Below are 14,196 nucleotides of genomic sequence, written 5' to 3'. Positions count from 1 at the left end.
AAGAAAAGACCGGAGGGCCAGAAGGGAGTGGGGGTGGGAAGATGGAGAATGGGCAGTCCGACGGGATCAGCTCAGCTTGACAGTGGTAGAAGAGGGGCTGGGAGTCAAGACTTACATAGGGCAACACAAAAGGGTGCCATGGTGAACTGGGGGCTGGACCCCACCTACATGATCAATGGGTAAATGTCATCGTAGACCAGAAGGACAACGGCCTGTGGCTTGGAGACACTTTTTATTGAAAAGTGGTATATAAAATGTTCTAAATAACCATATAGTAACACCCAACCCCACTGTCGCACCAGCAGTAACAGACAAGAGCAGCAAATGTTTGGCTGCCCCGTTCCCACGTCCACTCACTGGCTGGCCCTTCCCTACCTGCGCCTCCTCCTCGATCAGTGTTTCCACTGCGTTCTCGACTTCCGCCATGTCGCCCTGGCTCTGCGGCACATGCCCATTTGCCTGGAAGAGGAAGACGTGTGGCTGAAAGGCCAGATCCCCCAGCCAGTCCTCAATGAAGAAGAAAAGGGTCCAGCAGCCTCCTCCATGCGCTCCTTGTGTGCTCATCCAGGAGAAGATAAGGAACCACAAGAGGAAGCCTGGAACCCACAGCATTGCCAAGCTGAGCGCAGCTACACCTCCCATGGCTAGTGCCAAGGCCCTCCAGGCCCCCTCACCTTACTGTTGACTAGGCGGATCTCGGAATGGCTTGGCGTGAGTGGGAAGGCCCCTGGGTGATCCCTCCGAGGAAGCAGGCCTGGGGCCAGACATGGTTGAGCTGCACACAGCCACCGGGAGAGCGGGCTGTGAAGCACTGGCCCTGCTCTGCTGCCTTCCATTGTGACACAGCGTGTGACGTCAAGGAGAATGCTGCAGTCACAGCTCTGCAGGCCCCAGAGCAGCACTCCCACCACTGTTTGGAGGGGGGCCCGGCGCCTGCACGCAGGGGCTCAAAATCTTCCCCCTCACCTCCGCTCGCCAGTTTGGGAGGTGGTCTCCATTCCGGCTTCAAACAAGGCCAGATGCCCCGTGGCAGCGTGGCTGAGTCCAAGAGGAAGGCTGCATCACCGTGGTGTCCATGTAGTGCCACCCTCTACTACAGAGTCAGGCCACTGGGCCCTCCAGCTCAGCACTGTCTGGAAGCAGCTCTCCACATCCCCAAGGCAGGTGCCTTTCCCTGCCCCGCTTGGAGATGCTGCCATGAACCGAACTGCCAGGCAAAGGAGGGGCTCTCATCACTGAACTGAGGCTCTTCCCTGTATGGGGGAAGGATATGTGGCCACTGTTTTCCTCCTCCCTCCCTCCCTGTTGCTTTTCTCCTGTGCCTATTGCAGGACAAACAGACCTTGCAGGAGCCAGGCCTGCTGCCTCTTCTTCACCTATGTACAGCACCTCCCATGCGGGTCCAGGCAGAGCTCTGAGTCTGGCCCAGCTCTGCGATCAGGAATCCCTTTTGCACTGAAGAGTCCAGGGGCCTGAGCCCCAGATCCAGCAGGCAAAGCAACAACAGCTCTACGGCTTTGCCACGCAGTCCCCACCCTGTGCCCACATGCACCTCCTTGGGTGGCCAGAAGTTCCCATGCACTTTAGCAACAGGAATTTCTCAGACTCCACTTGCATGCACAAAGACAAGCAGACACATAAACCCTCACCCTCACAGGGCAACCAATGAGAACGAAGGCAAGCGCGCACATGGGTGCTGTGCTGAGTGACGGGGGGTACCTGCGGCTGCTCCTCAGTCCGCAGGGCAGGCTCCGTGGTGGCCAAGGCCGAAGCACTGTCGGCTGAGGTAGGCGCAGGGTTACCAGTTGGCGGAGGAGGTGCAAAGCCATGCTCCTGAGCAGTGCTACCCATGGCTGATGGAGGAACCCGAGGAGTCCTGCCTTCCCCGCAGGGGACTGCGGGCTGCTGGTCAATGATCAAGTCCACCAGCTCATCCTTCTCACGACACAGTTCCGTGGAGATCTCCCGGAGCTCCAGGTAATCCCGCAAGTCCTTCACCTTCATCTTGATGAGCTCCTCCCTCTGGAAGGCCGTGGCACGGAAGCGTTCACACAGGTGACACAGGCAGGACCCATTCTCCAGCTGACGAGCGCAGAGCGGGCAGAAGTTCTTCTTGCAGTCCAAGCAGACATACTATTCAAGAAGGAAGGGGGGGGCGTGTTAATAAGAAAACAGAAATCGCTGGATCAAGAACTTGTGCCTCAGACAACCCCAAGGACACGCAGACAGGCCAGCCAAAGGAGTTTCGTGCTCATCCAGAGAGAACCTTGTGTTCCTTTTGGTCACAATCACGCCATCACAAGATGGCTTCCTAAGATGGAGGAACGCAACCCTCTGCGGCAACAACATTCAGTTCTCGCATCAAAGAGCTGGCGTAAACGAACCACCACCCCAACCCCAGCAAGGTGGCAACAACCACCTGGAGATACGGTGTTCTCCAACTTTATTGTGCCAAGAGTTAGCATAGGTGTTCAATCCCAACCACCATCTGTTTTCAATGGACCACTCTTGTATGGGACTCTCCCCTCCTTAGGCCCATCCTTATTCCTTCTGAGCTTTGCATCTGATTCCGCCTGCTGCCCATCCTCAATCTCTCCCACTTCTGCCTGCAAGTACTGAAACCACCCCTCCCTGCTAGGCATCAAAGTCTTCCTCATTCCTCCCTCAATAAAAACACTGCCTGGACTACCTTCTCTTTCCCTCCGTTCTCCCCGTGCCCCACCCCCGCCACTCCTTACCAACTCCCACCCGTCTATGTCCTGGTTTAGGACCAAGGCAGCACCCTCCCTCCATCTGGAGCCTTACAAATGCGAAATACAGATCTAGCCACACTTCCAGGTTGCACAGAACTCTTCATCAGGTAGCAGCGATCTGCCCAGCTCAGAGAGCCTGCAGGCTCCCTTGTCCACAGGGATTGAGGAACCAAGCTGTGACTCACAGTAGCTAAATAGCCACTGTTCCCCCAAAGTATTTCTTGTGTGCTGCCATGACGTGCCTACAAAGAGAACTCTTGCTCTCATGGAATACCTCCCCATGGCTTGACACAGTCATCAGGAAGAGCTGCCAGCAACCCATCCCTCCCCCCCCCCCAACAGCAGGGCTGCTCCTGTTTGTTCCATGCCCTGTTTGTTGCCGGAACAGGCTGGTGCACTTCAGCACAGCACTTCCAGAAAAACATGCTCTCTGAAACAAACAGCTGCTTTCGCTTCCAACACAGCCGTGCCAGGCTGTGTCCCTAAAGCCCTGGGGAGCTTCTGCAAAGCACACACCGCTTGTGCTTTTAAAGGGGAAGGAAAAAGAAGAGCAGGGGAGAGAGAGAGAGAGAGAGAGAGAGAGAGAGAGAAGAGAGTTTTCTCCTCATCATGCTCCCAGTGGATCCAAAACAGTCAATGGGCTTAGAGCAATGGACCATTCCGACATGCTTGGAAGATGGGATGCAAGAGTCCAGAGGCTCCTGTCACTCCAAACATGGAGAACACAGGAAAGGTCTCTCAACTGGATTTTTAAATGACCAATACTGGAGACCCAGGAAAACACTTGCCTCCACCTCCAAAACATCATGAATGGTTCTGGCAGAGGGTGGTGTCTTTTTTTTCTTTTTTAAGGACTAAGAGGCAGCCTATACCTTTTTGTGGAAAAAAAACAAAAAACAGGAATGTGCTCAAAGCAAGGACCAGGTCAGGTCACTTCAGCTGACCGAACCCCACCCTCCCCTGCAGGCATCCACCACTTCAAAGCTGTTCTTAGCATCACTTTCTTAACACTTGCCAGCAAAGCAAATGACAGGAGCTTTTGAAAAACTGACCAGCATTCCTGCGCCATGCTTGCTCTGGTCAGTTCTAAGTGGGACACTGGGAAGGGTCTGCAGGACTTGGCAAACGTGGGACATGGCTAAAACTAAGCAGGACAGGGGTCTGGTCAGAAACCCCCACCCCAGTCATGCACCATCTTGAGTTCAAGCATGGAAGAAAAGCTGAGTATTCATGCACAGCAAACCAAACAGGTCCACTCTCCTTTCCCTGCAGCTGCAGCCCAAGAAACCAAGGGATGCTTCTCCTCCAGCATTTGGGGCTCTTCAGTCTCGAAAGAAGGCACCTGAGGAGGGACATGACTGAGATATACACAGTCATGCGGTGGATGGATGGATAGAGGGAGGCTCTTTTCCCTCTCATACAACACCAGAACCAGGGGAGATCCACTAACATGGAGTGTCAGGAGAGTGAGAACAGACAAAAGAAAATATTTCTTGACCCAGCATGTAGTTAATCTGTGCAAGTCCTTGCCACAGGATGTGGTGATGGCACTTGGCCCAGGTGCCTTTAGAAGAGGTTTGGACAGATATACGGAGGAAAAGTCCTAATAGGTTACAAGCCAAAATGGGTATACGCAACCTCTGGGCTTTGGAAATAGGCTACCTTAGAATGCCAGGTGCAAGGGAGTGGCAACAGGATGCAGGTGTCCTGTTGTCTTGTGTGCTCCTGGAGGCATCTCTGAGATGCAGGAAGCTGGATGAGACAGGTCTTTGGCCTGATCCAGCACGGCTCTTCTCTCCACCTACACACACCCCCTCCCCCAGTCCAGCACTGCTGAGGGCATCTGCTTGGACCAAAAGCCATTTCAGATGCAGTCAAACACCGTTTCAGCCCAGGCTGCAGGGCTTTCCAGCCTCGTTTTGGAAGGATCACCTGTTGTGAGCCCCAGGCAGTGGTGCAACCGCCTCCAGCGCAGTGACACATCAACACCCCCCATCTTCACACTTGGCAGGGCTCGGTCAGGCAGAGCATGGTCATGTGGGCAACTGTGTCCACCAAGGGCACCACCTCTCCTTCTCATTTCTGCCTTTCTATGTAAAGGCATCTGCACCCATAACAGAAGGGCAGAGGACAGTCACGTAGTGGGAAGAGGTAGTCCCTTCGGTAACCAGGAGAGAAGAGCGACTGTACCAGGCCAGACCACCAGTGGACTTTCACACTGGTGGTTTTTTCCTCCAATGCAAATGTCACTAGATTTAACCTGGCACAGTGAAGCAGCCAGTGTGTCTTTAATTGGGTGGCAGCTCCAAGAATAATTAACTGAACACTGCCCATTGTGCAAGAGCCCTGGAGAACATTTTCGCACCGAGCTCCAGGCTGTATTCCTGCAAGCAGCAGAGTCTGCCACAGCCATGGAAAGAAGCCCAAAGCAGGCCTGCACCTTTAACTGCCGCGCTGGGTCAGGAGTCTCTTCGGCCTGGAGACGTTCCATTCGCTCCCTGTGCTCAGAGAACCTCTTTGTTTTGCAACAGTCCCACGATTAATGGCTGTATTAATGACACAGCACCTCCCTCTCTCCAGCTAAATGGGGCCTTGTATTGCACTGAGCCCTGGGCTGTAAACAAACAAGGGACTGGCTGAAATGGAAGCTTGTGGGGAAGCTGAGCTGGAACTCGGGGACAACTCGGGGAGTGGCCCCCCAGGGCAACATCTGACTGTAAACATGCTCAGAGAACTTCTTGGCAGGCTGTTCCTCCTGGGGAGGCAGAGCGCACTGTAGGAACCAGTGTGGTGTGGTGCTTAGAGCGCTGCACTTTGACGCTCGGGGTGAAATCCTCACCCACCCACGAAGTTCCAAAAGTGACCCCACAGGCCTTTGACAGTCTTTTCTCAACTACCCCAACAAGGTTATTTTTTTAAAGAGACATTTTGTTTCTGGTTGAAATCCCACAACCAACTAGCATAAAGAATCCACCAGTCTACACAGAACGTAAAAGTACAGCAGAGCCAAAGGGAAGAGGAAAGGCCTTTCTTCCTGATCCAAACAGAAAGGCTGGAATCAATCTGAAGCTGGTCCCGTTCCAGCCCAGCCCGGACCAGCACATTTTCTCTGAGTGTCGCACAATTCCAGGCATCCAAAAGGAGAAACCGGATCTTGTGGACCTTTTCTGTTCCCCAAATCCTTCCTCGTCAGGAATGCTTCCAATTTTATGCAAAAGCAGAAGAATCCCCCTCCAATGGCGAGGTTCTCCCTCTTTTCCCAAGGAGGGGTCACGTGGCGACACCCACATAGTTGCTGTGATGGGGTGAAAGGGGGAAAGAGAACCTCAAATGCTGCCCTGCACAGGTTCTCCTTTTCCCACAAGAGTACAGTGGGCCCTTCTTATCCATGGCTTGGCACCTGTGAATTTAACTCTACGTGGATCCCAAGCCCGTGCTGAAAGGCCTGAAAAAGCCTTTCAGTTGCCTTCCAGTCACATCAAAGAGGCCACACACAACCTCCCCATGCCTCAGAAGGCCTCCTCGTGGTGGCTTCTAAAGGGCATTTCTGGTTTGCCAGCAGCCCCAGAGAGCCTGGGAGAAGGTGAAACAGCCCCCCAGCTGAAGGGCAGCAGAGTGTAGGAGAAAGCAGTTCCCAGAGTTGGGCCTGATACAAAGAAGTGTGGAGGTCTTCGACAGGTTGGTCAACGGTAGTGCTGTCACTGCCATTGTCTTCTGTGGCTCAGGCCTAAACAATCTGAACAGAGGCCAAGGCGCTCTGTGTTATGTGTTCCTGGCATTATTTCCTATGGCACTGTACCATCCTGTTTAATTATGGACAATGTACACACCTGATGCCAGGTGGTGGCAACCCAGACAGCCCTGCCTGCTTCCTTTACCAACTGGTGCCATCATTGCCCTGTGGACTACTGCACTGAGAGCCTCTAGACTTCAAATGGACAATACCAGCTCTGGCCACTGGTCCTCCTCAAACTCAGGTCAAGCCTCAAACTCCATCTAGAACACTGTCTTCCTTTGGAGGAGGAGGAGAGGAGGCTTTTGGCTGGCTCAAATGCAGAACAAAAGCACCCAAAGCCAGGAGAACTTGAAAAACCAGACTGCAAGGAAACGGAAGCTCCTTTGCGAGAGGGCTTCTGGGCAAGGTGGGAGAGGGAGAAGTGCCAACAGCAACTCTTCTCTTGTGGAAGGATTGCTACTCTTGGCCCCATTCCCCCTGCAGCCACCTGCACCTGACTTGCCAGAAGGGCAGGTCTGCAGAGGCTGGTGCAGAGGCAGCCTTGTTGCAAGGCAAGAGAAAGAGGCACTCAGTAAGGGGTCTGGGGTACAATCAGAGTGGGAGACTTACAGAGCTGGCCTGGGGGGCTCAGTCCACCAGAACGCTCTCCTGATCAAGCCCCACTGAAATAAGAATTGCATCAGAGAACTCACCAACTCTACTCTCTGGTTTAATGGGGCTGGAGAAGGAGGCAGCCCTGGTGGATTCCACACCAAGAAACTGTGCCCCATGTGGGTTTTAAGCAGGGGCCATCACTCAAGGCACAAAGCTTTATCATTCCAGTGGCTTAAGGAGTTGGCTGGGGGGTGGGTGGGTCAGGACTGATGGCAAAGACTCCTTGCCTAGAAATTGACTTTTTCTTTGCTGCCATGGATCTGAAGCGCCCTCCAGCTACATCCTCACTCATCTTGCACCTCACATTTGTAGCCCCTGCATGTTTTCAGAACAGCCAGAACAGGGGAATGGCAAGAGAGACCAGACACCCCTCTCTTTTGGCTAGACTTGGGGTTCTCCTCTTCTCCTCCTCTTGTCAGAAGAAGGCCAAGCTTCAGGGCATCCACCACCTCAGGTAGGGTCCCCACAATCTGCATAACAACCAAGCTGCAGACAATGCCAAACATCTGACTTGCAAAAGACATGGGCACATCAGGTCCTCTGAAGGACCTGATGCGCCCTGCTACAGACTCAGACTGCCTAGCCCCTAGCCCAGGCCAGGGTCTCCGGCAGGAACCTCCCATCAGCTCCAACCCAGAGATGCTGCCAGAGACTTTGCTGCAGGCAGAGAGGGGCTCAACCACAGATCCCTCCAATCCTCACTCACCTTCAGGGAGGAACTGCTGAAACGCACCCCACAGGTCTTGCAGTTCTGTTCAGCCCCCGTGGGCGAGGGGAAGGAGCTGTAGCCGGCGTTGGCGTAGGCCTGGTTCCGACTCCCCTGCTGGGGGCGATGCTGCATGTCCTCGGGCTGTCCATTCAGGCAAAACCAGTTGCAACAGGCTGCCCACATGGTAACTGAGGGGGAAAGAAAAATGCACAAGGTCAGTCATCCGGCAGGCAGGGGAAGGCGCCTTCCTTAGAGGGAGCAAAGAAGGGGAGAGCGTGCCACGGTAATGCTTAAGGGGGCCCGGTTTCCAGGGACAAACCCTCCCTTGTCTGGCAACAATCTGGACTGCAACTGCACCATCTCAGGTGGCCCCACGAAAGCACCTGCCTATGCCTGGCAAGCTCAGAGAGATTCCAGCCAGGCCTCCCCGACAAGCAACAGGGAGAGAGGGAGGGAGTTGTGGCAGTTTCTCTCTCAGTATAAAGGAGCACTCAGTGTGTGCTCCAACGTCTGCAGCCCAGGCACAGGTCACCCGTCACTCCCGGTCAGTTGACATGCAAAGCCACAGACACATTTCCTGATGCGTAATGGGTGGGGTGGAGAATGGCCCAGCCTTACAAATGGATCTCTTGATCCATCTCAATTTCATTCACTATATTCACCACATTTGTACCAGTGACAAATATAGCATGTCACCTGTGGGAGAGCCGTCTAGTAAAAACAGGATGGCAACCTGTGGTCTGAAGTTGCTGTGCACATTGCCCACAAGAATATTTTCTGCCTGGCAGAGGGGTTGCAAAGATCACTGCATGTCAGCATCGCGTTTGAAGTGTTGTATTTTGACCCCACCGCTCAGCTTCCGTTTCCAGGCAGCAAAGCAACTGCTAAAGTCAGCCCAGGAAAACAAAACTGTTTTCACTCAGCAGCAGCCAATCAGGCACCAGGAGAAGGGGCAGGAGCTCCAAAACTGGCATGCCACCACTGGGAAAGCTCAGCCCACGGCAGAAAGCCACGAGGCTCCCTGTGCCTTCTGCAGGCTGCCACTTCCACTGGCACAGAACAGCTGCTGGGTGGCTGCCCGCTTCTCCCTCATGAAGGATAAACTAGCAAGAGCAGATGACAGGTCTGCCAAGCGAGGCGTCCAAAACAGTGACGGGCACTTCCTCCAGCCTGCTCCTGGCAGAAGAAGCGACGGCGCTGGGTCGGCCTCATCAATCCCACTCACGCCATTTGCAAAGAAACAGACAGCTCGGTAACTCTGCGCACAGGACAGAGAGCGGGGAATGCAGCCTGGAGGCTGCAGGGACCGTCCCCAGCCAGGAGGATCCTGTGCTCAAGTCTGACATTGAGAGCCCCCAGACTGGGAAGTTAGAACCTTTCACCATTTGGGTTCTGTCCGGCTCCATTCCACAGGCCCCGAGCAGTGTGCGGCATTTAAGCAGGGAGAGGAGGCGCTGTAGAAAGGGAAGTCCAGGACCTCATGACTACCTGAGTCACTCCGACCACAGCTAAAATGGTCTGCGCCCCCCCCTGCACATTAGCCTTGTCCGTGCACACACACAACTTTCACATCGCCTTTTCGCCCATCTGCCAGGGCAGATCATGAGAATGGTGAACCAGGTCACTGCCAGGGGTGCCAGGTGGGAGGGGGGCAGCCTCAAGCATTTCAGCCACTCTCGCAATTTCAAAGCATCTACAAAGCATGTGTTTCATAGTTTACGTGACATGAATGAGCAGAGATTTACAGACTCCCGCGTGAAGCCAGTTGTATGGCACTGACGGCTGCAAGCAGACACTCCTGTTTCTGACGAAGTGGACTGCCATTCGCAAGCACTGGTGCTAAAACAAACAGGGCAGCCTGCAAGGTGTGACAAGACTCCTGCTAGGTTCTGTTAGGACGCTTGCCCAGCGACCAGCCCTTGGAGGCCATGCGACCCTTCACAGTCCAGAGCCCAGTGACTGTGCGTGTCTGGTAATGCAACACGCAAGAAAGGACACTGCAGGGTCTCCACCTTCTGCTCCCTCTTCCTTGCGTACACACCTGACCCACCTCTTTCCAAGGTGAACACACTGAAGGCCTTCAAATAATGGGGCAGGGGGAGAATTCTAGATCACCTGTGGCCCCAGACAAGAGGCAAAACCTCCTCCGGCTGCTGGGATCAGACAGCCTCCGACTCCTCCCCCGGCAGAACTCTGCAGCTGCCAATGCACTTCATGCTACTTGCACTAAAACAAAGCCCTTTGCTCTGGTGACGGAATCCACCAAATCAATTCTTTTCATACACAACCAGGAACCTAAAAATAGCTGCAGTCCCTCTGCGGTGAGGGGAAGCACCCACTGCAAGACGCTGACATTACCAGCACCTGCTGGGACTCCTGGGGCTCTGCTATGACACACAGGGAGGGGCACAGGTGCACGATACTTGGAAAAGTAACCCCCTGCTAAGCCATTTCTGCCCAACGCTGCATTCACGCAACAGGGGTCAAATATGTACACCTGTGGGCTGGGCAGAAATGGGTTAAAGAAACATGGCAGAAGCCAGCAACCGCCTGCCTAGAGCGTTTTAAAGCAGAGGTGTCGCTTGCTTCTTGGGGGGAGAGTAGTTATGCAGAAAAGTGAGACTGCTCTCGGCCTGATGCCCTGGAAAGCAGGTGCCAGCTAGTACACACAACTTGGACTTGGTGCAAGTCTTACAACACTGCACTACACTTGATGTTGCGCCCTCTTTGGTTCCCTCAAGAGGTCCACCACCTGCACGAAACAGGAAACACGTTCAGTGTGAGCACGGAGGTGAGGAACAAAGAAAAATGACTCCCTCTCGCATTGTATCTACGTCCCAGGAGGGTGGAAATGGAGCAGAGGCATCTGGATTTGAACAGAGGCAAGTCGGGAAGTCACACTGACCTCAAAGGTGCTTCTGAACAAGTATGTTTGAGAACTAGCTGAAAATCTGGAAAGTAGCAGAGAAATCCCAACCCTCCCCATGCGAGAAAGGAGAGGTTAAGGCTGAAGATGGCCTGTCAGTCAGTGGCAGACCTCCCACTCTGCATGCAGAAGGGCCCAGGTTCAGTCCTTGGCAGTCGCTGCTGCTGCTCTCCTGGAACACACTGCCAGCAAGTGTAATCCAGCAGTCAATTCCCAGCTCCTGAGGAAACACCCAACTATGGCGGGGGGGGGGGGAGGCTGAAGCTCATGGAGGGGAAGGACAGTTCCCTGGTCAGCAGCGCCTGCCTGCCGCGCTCCCAGGCATTTCCAAGGGATAAGATCGCAGCCGTCGCCAGAGGGCTGCGCACAAACAGAACCCTTTGCCTGGCCACCAATTTAGTTCTTCATCTGTTCAGTTCATCTCTAACACACTAAGGCTGCAGAGACAGGCAAGCCCCGCAGTGGTGACCCAGAAGCCTTTGAAGGGACCAGGAATCTCCCTCGCATTGCAAAGCCTCTCCTCTCAGGACCAATTTATTTATAATACACCATCAGTGCGGAGGGCACGTCACCAATAGAAAAGCTGACAGCTCCCTGCCCCAAGAGGCTCCCAAATTAAAAACCGACACAAGGAAGGAAACGGGGGGGGGGGGGGTCAGGCCAGGGCTGATGGCGGAAGACTGCACAGTTATGTCATGTTTCTGGGTTCAAGTGCAGGACGGGATCCCTCCCTTTCCGTCTGGCCTGGATTTGAATGTTAGAGATAACTGAGAGGATATCAATTGCTCACTTCTCAATGTGTGAGTCAAAAGGAAGAAGGAAGCAGCTACAGAGGAGAAGGAAACTCCAACCTCTGAAGTAGGAAGAATGAATTCAGGGCAACCACTCTGCTCCAGAGACAGTCTTCCCACAACAATCCCCCCCAAACTTCCGCCAAGCCTTTACTTCTTGTCAAGGTCATTTCTCAACAGAAGCCACAACAGCCTGCCAAGCCCACTGTGGACCTTGCAGCACAGTTCAGAAGCCAAAGTTTAAACAACTCTGAATCACAGAAGCATTTTTTGGGGGGGAGGGGAGAAGCCCTGTACAAAGGTCAAGTGACTCACCCCACACCACAGAGGAAGTCAGCAGCCAAGCCAGAACAAGCAAGATTCAACCTAGAGGCCCAAAGAGCTAAAAGAGGTAAGAACAACAATACCCAAACATAGTCCCATCGCCCCCGTTTAAGCTGCTGAAACACTTCAGACCACTTCTCGGTGAACCCAGCCTAGCAGCCAGACAAGGGCCGGTCCTTTCTTGGTCAAACAGTTTGCCAGGCCTACTGTCCAACCCAAATCCTGGAACACATTTATTGCCTTTCAACATGTGCCTTCTCCACAAGGCCTCACCTGGATACACAGCAAACCACCATAGCAAAATATGTTACCATAGAAATATTATGACACTAAAATATATATAACAGACAGACAAGGAACCTGCACCACATGGGCCTTGGGCTGCTCATCAGCCCCGACCATTATCTGCATTTACTTATATAGTACCATCCACATACGAGACATTTTGCATGGGATGAAAATGCAGGTCCCTGCCCCAACAGGTTTACAGTCTAGATATGGACACAAGGGAAGCAACACAGGAAGAAAAGGGAGATGGAGACAGGGTAAAACAGGGAAGTGTATGCCATTTTTTGTTGCACTGTTATTAAGAAGATTTACACCCCACCTGTCTGCCTCAGTGTAGGGCAGAGACCAACCATAATTAAACACACTAAAAAGGAAAAAAAAACAAAAAAAACAGGCAATACCAGCTAAACAGCACCATAAGCCACAGGGCATCAGATTAAAAAAAACAACAAATTAAGAGCTAAGTACATCAAAGGCCTGCTGGAACAACAGCAGCTTCTTACAAAATGTCATCAAGGAGGACACTGTGTCGATCTCCTGAGGCAAGGAGTTCCACAGCCTAGCTGCAGCCACATGAAAGGCTCTGTCATGTGCCCCTGGTCACTGAACTTCAGAAGGCGGAGGGACAGGCAGAAGGACCCCCAAGATGATCTTCAAAGCAGGCAGGCTTGTCCTTTCCCGCTCCTAGAACTAGCACCAAGCATTCCGTGGTTAAGAACGTCCTTGTACAAGCAACACCTGAGCTTCATCTCCCCTTGTTTCACCACACGGTTTTCCGTTTCCTCACATGGTCCATATCCTTCCTCTGGGCATGTGCTGCAATTGTAGAACAGAAGCAAGAGATAGAGAGCCATCACATCACTGGGCTGGGGAGAGAGTAGGAGGCTCTGCTTTGGGACCGGAACATTCCTGGGAAGGGTCAAACTCCACAGTCTCTGAGAAGGTTGCAGAGAATTCAACTGGCATAACTCTGCGTCTTCTTACTCGGCTAATGAGCTGACCGTTTTGACACTCAACTATTTGAGTGGCTTCAAAGCAAGTTGAAAAGTTCTGTACCTAAAGCAACTTCCAAATTAGCCTCCACAGGAGGGAGAGGCCAAGACAGCAGAGCCACAGCCGGAGTTGCATTACTTGTTTCCAGTCTTTGCCATCAGAAGTTATCAGCAGAAGGGTGTGCATTAGTATTTAAGACCACCAGAAGCACCTCTCTGCTGGACCAAAGCATTCCGCTCCCCAAAGTAGCCCACCAGCAGCCCTGGGAGCGGAGAGCCCACTCAGGAGAGGAAGGCACAAAAGCACTCTCCCTCCGCTGCTCCCTGACAACAGAGGCAGGCACCTTGACACTGCTGCCATCTTACCTGCCTCCTCCGCCCAGCCTCTTGCCTTTCCTTCTGCGGCTCACACACACTGGACTGGCATTTGACCTCTGCAATCTTTGCAGCCCAGTTAGTGAGATGCAGGCACAGTCCAAGTTAGGAACACAAACAGGAAAAACCTGCCTCAGGCAAGGATCCTACCTGAAGACAACTGCTGAAAGAGGCTGCAGAGCAGCGGAAGAGCCTCTCTCTTCCTTGCCTTGGCAATTACAAAGGCATGCAGGAGTTGTTAGACGGAAAACATTATTTTCAGTGCTGCAGGCAAACCAGGACAGACGAGCCCTGGAGCCAGGATACAAAGAGCTGTGGGGCCCCGGTGCCCACACAGAGTTCTGAGTCAGCACCTCCAGTCTACTACGCAATGTGGGGAAAGAGCCTGTGGACACAAGAGGTGGCCACCTCCTCAGTCCACTCAGGACTGGGTGGGAGACGCCTGGGAATCCACACCCCCATCTGTGAGGGATGACAGGCAGGGCACAAATACCACAATGCAGCTGTGCAGGAGAACAGATTGCAATACAAGCTGCAAATGTCAAATGCTGCTAGGTTAAGAAGGGGGACCCCCCCAAATGCTTGCACGGGGAGCTTGTGCACCCAAAGCCTCTTGGTGCCACATGGCCAAAAGGCCTTCCCTCCTAT

At 53.3% G+C, this 14,196-nt stretch overlaps 1 protein-coding gene across 1 annotated transcript in view; it reads right to left on the bottom strand.

Annotated features, from left to right (window-relative positions):
- Window positions 1-14,196, bottom strand: part of RFFL (ring finger and FYVE like domain containing E3 ubiquitin protein ligase) — a 29,989-nt gene that overhangs the window by 6,829 nt on the left and 8,964 nt on the right. Inside the window, exons 2-4 of the mRNA XM_066636376.1 lie at window positions 7,850-8,040; window positions 1,720-2,133; window positions 376-459 (exon numbers count right to left, since the gene is read on the bottom strand). Of these exons, the coding sequence (XP_066492473.1) occupies window positions 376-459; window positions 1,720-2,133; window positions 7,850-8,035 (684 nt within the window). The 5' untranslated portion in view covers window positions 8,036-8,040. The remainder of the gene's footprint in view (window positions 1-375; window positions 460-1,719; window positions 2,134-7,849; window positions 8,041-14,196) is intronic.

This window comes from Tiliqua scincoides, chromosome 8 (genome assembly GCF_035046505.1).
Source record: "Tiliqua scincoides isolate rTilSci1 chromosome 8, rTilSci1.hap2, whole genome shotgun sequence".
Classification (NCBI taxonomy): domain Eukaryota; kingdom Metazoa; phylum Chordata; class Lepidosauria; order Squamata; family Scincidae; genus Tiliqua; species Tiliqua scincoides.
This window is presented reverse-complemented; position numbering and strand designations above follow the sequence as displayed.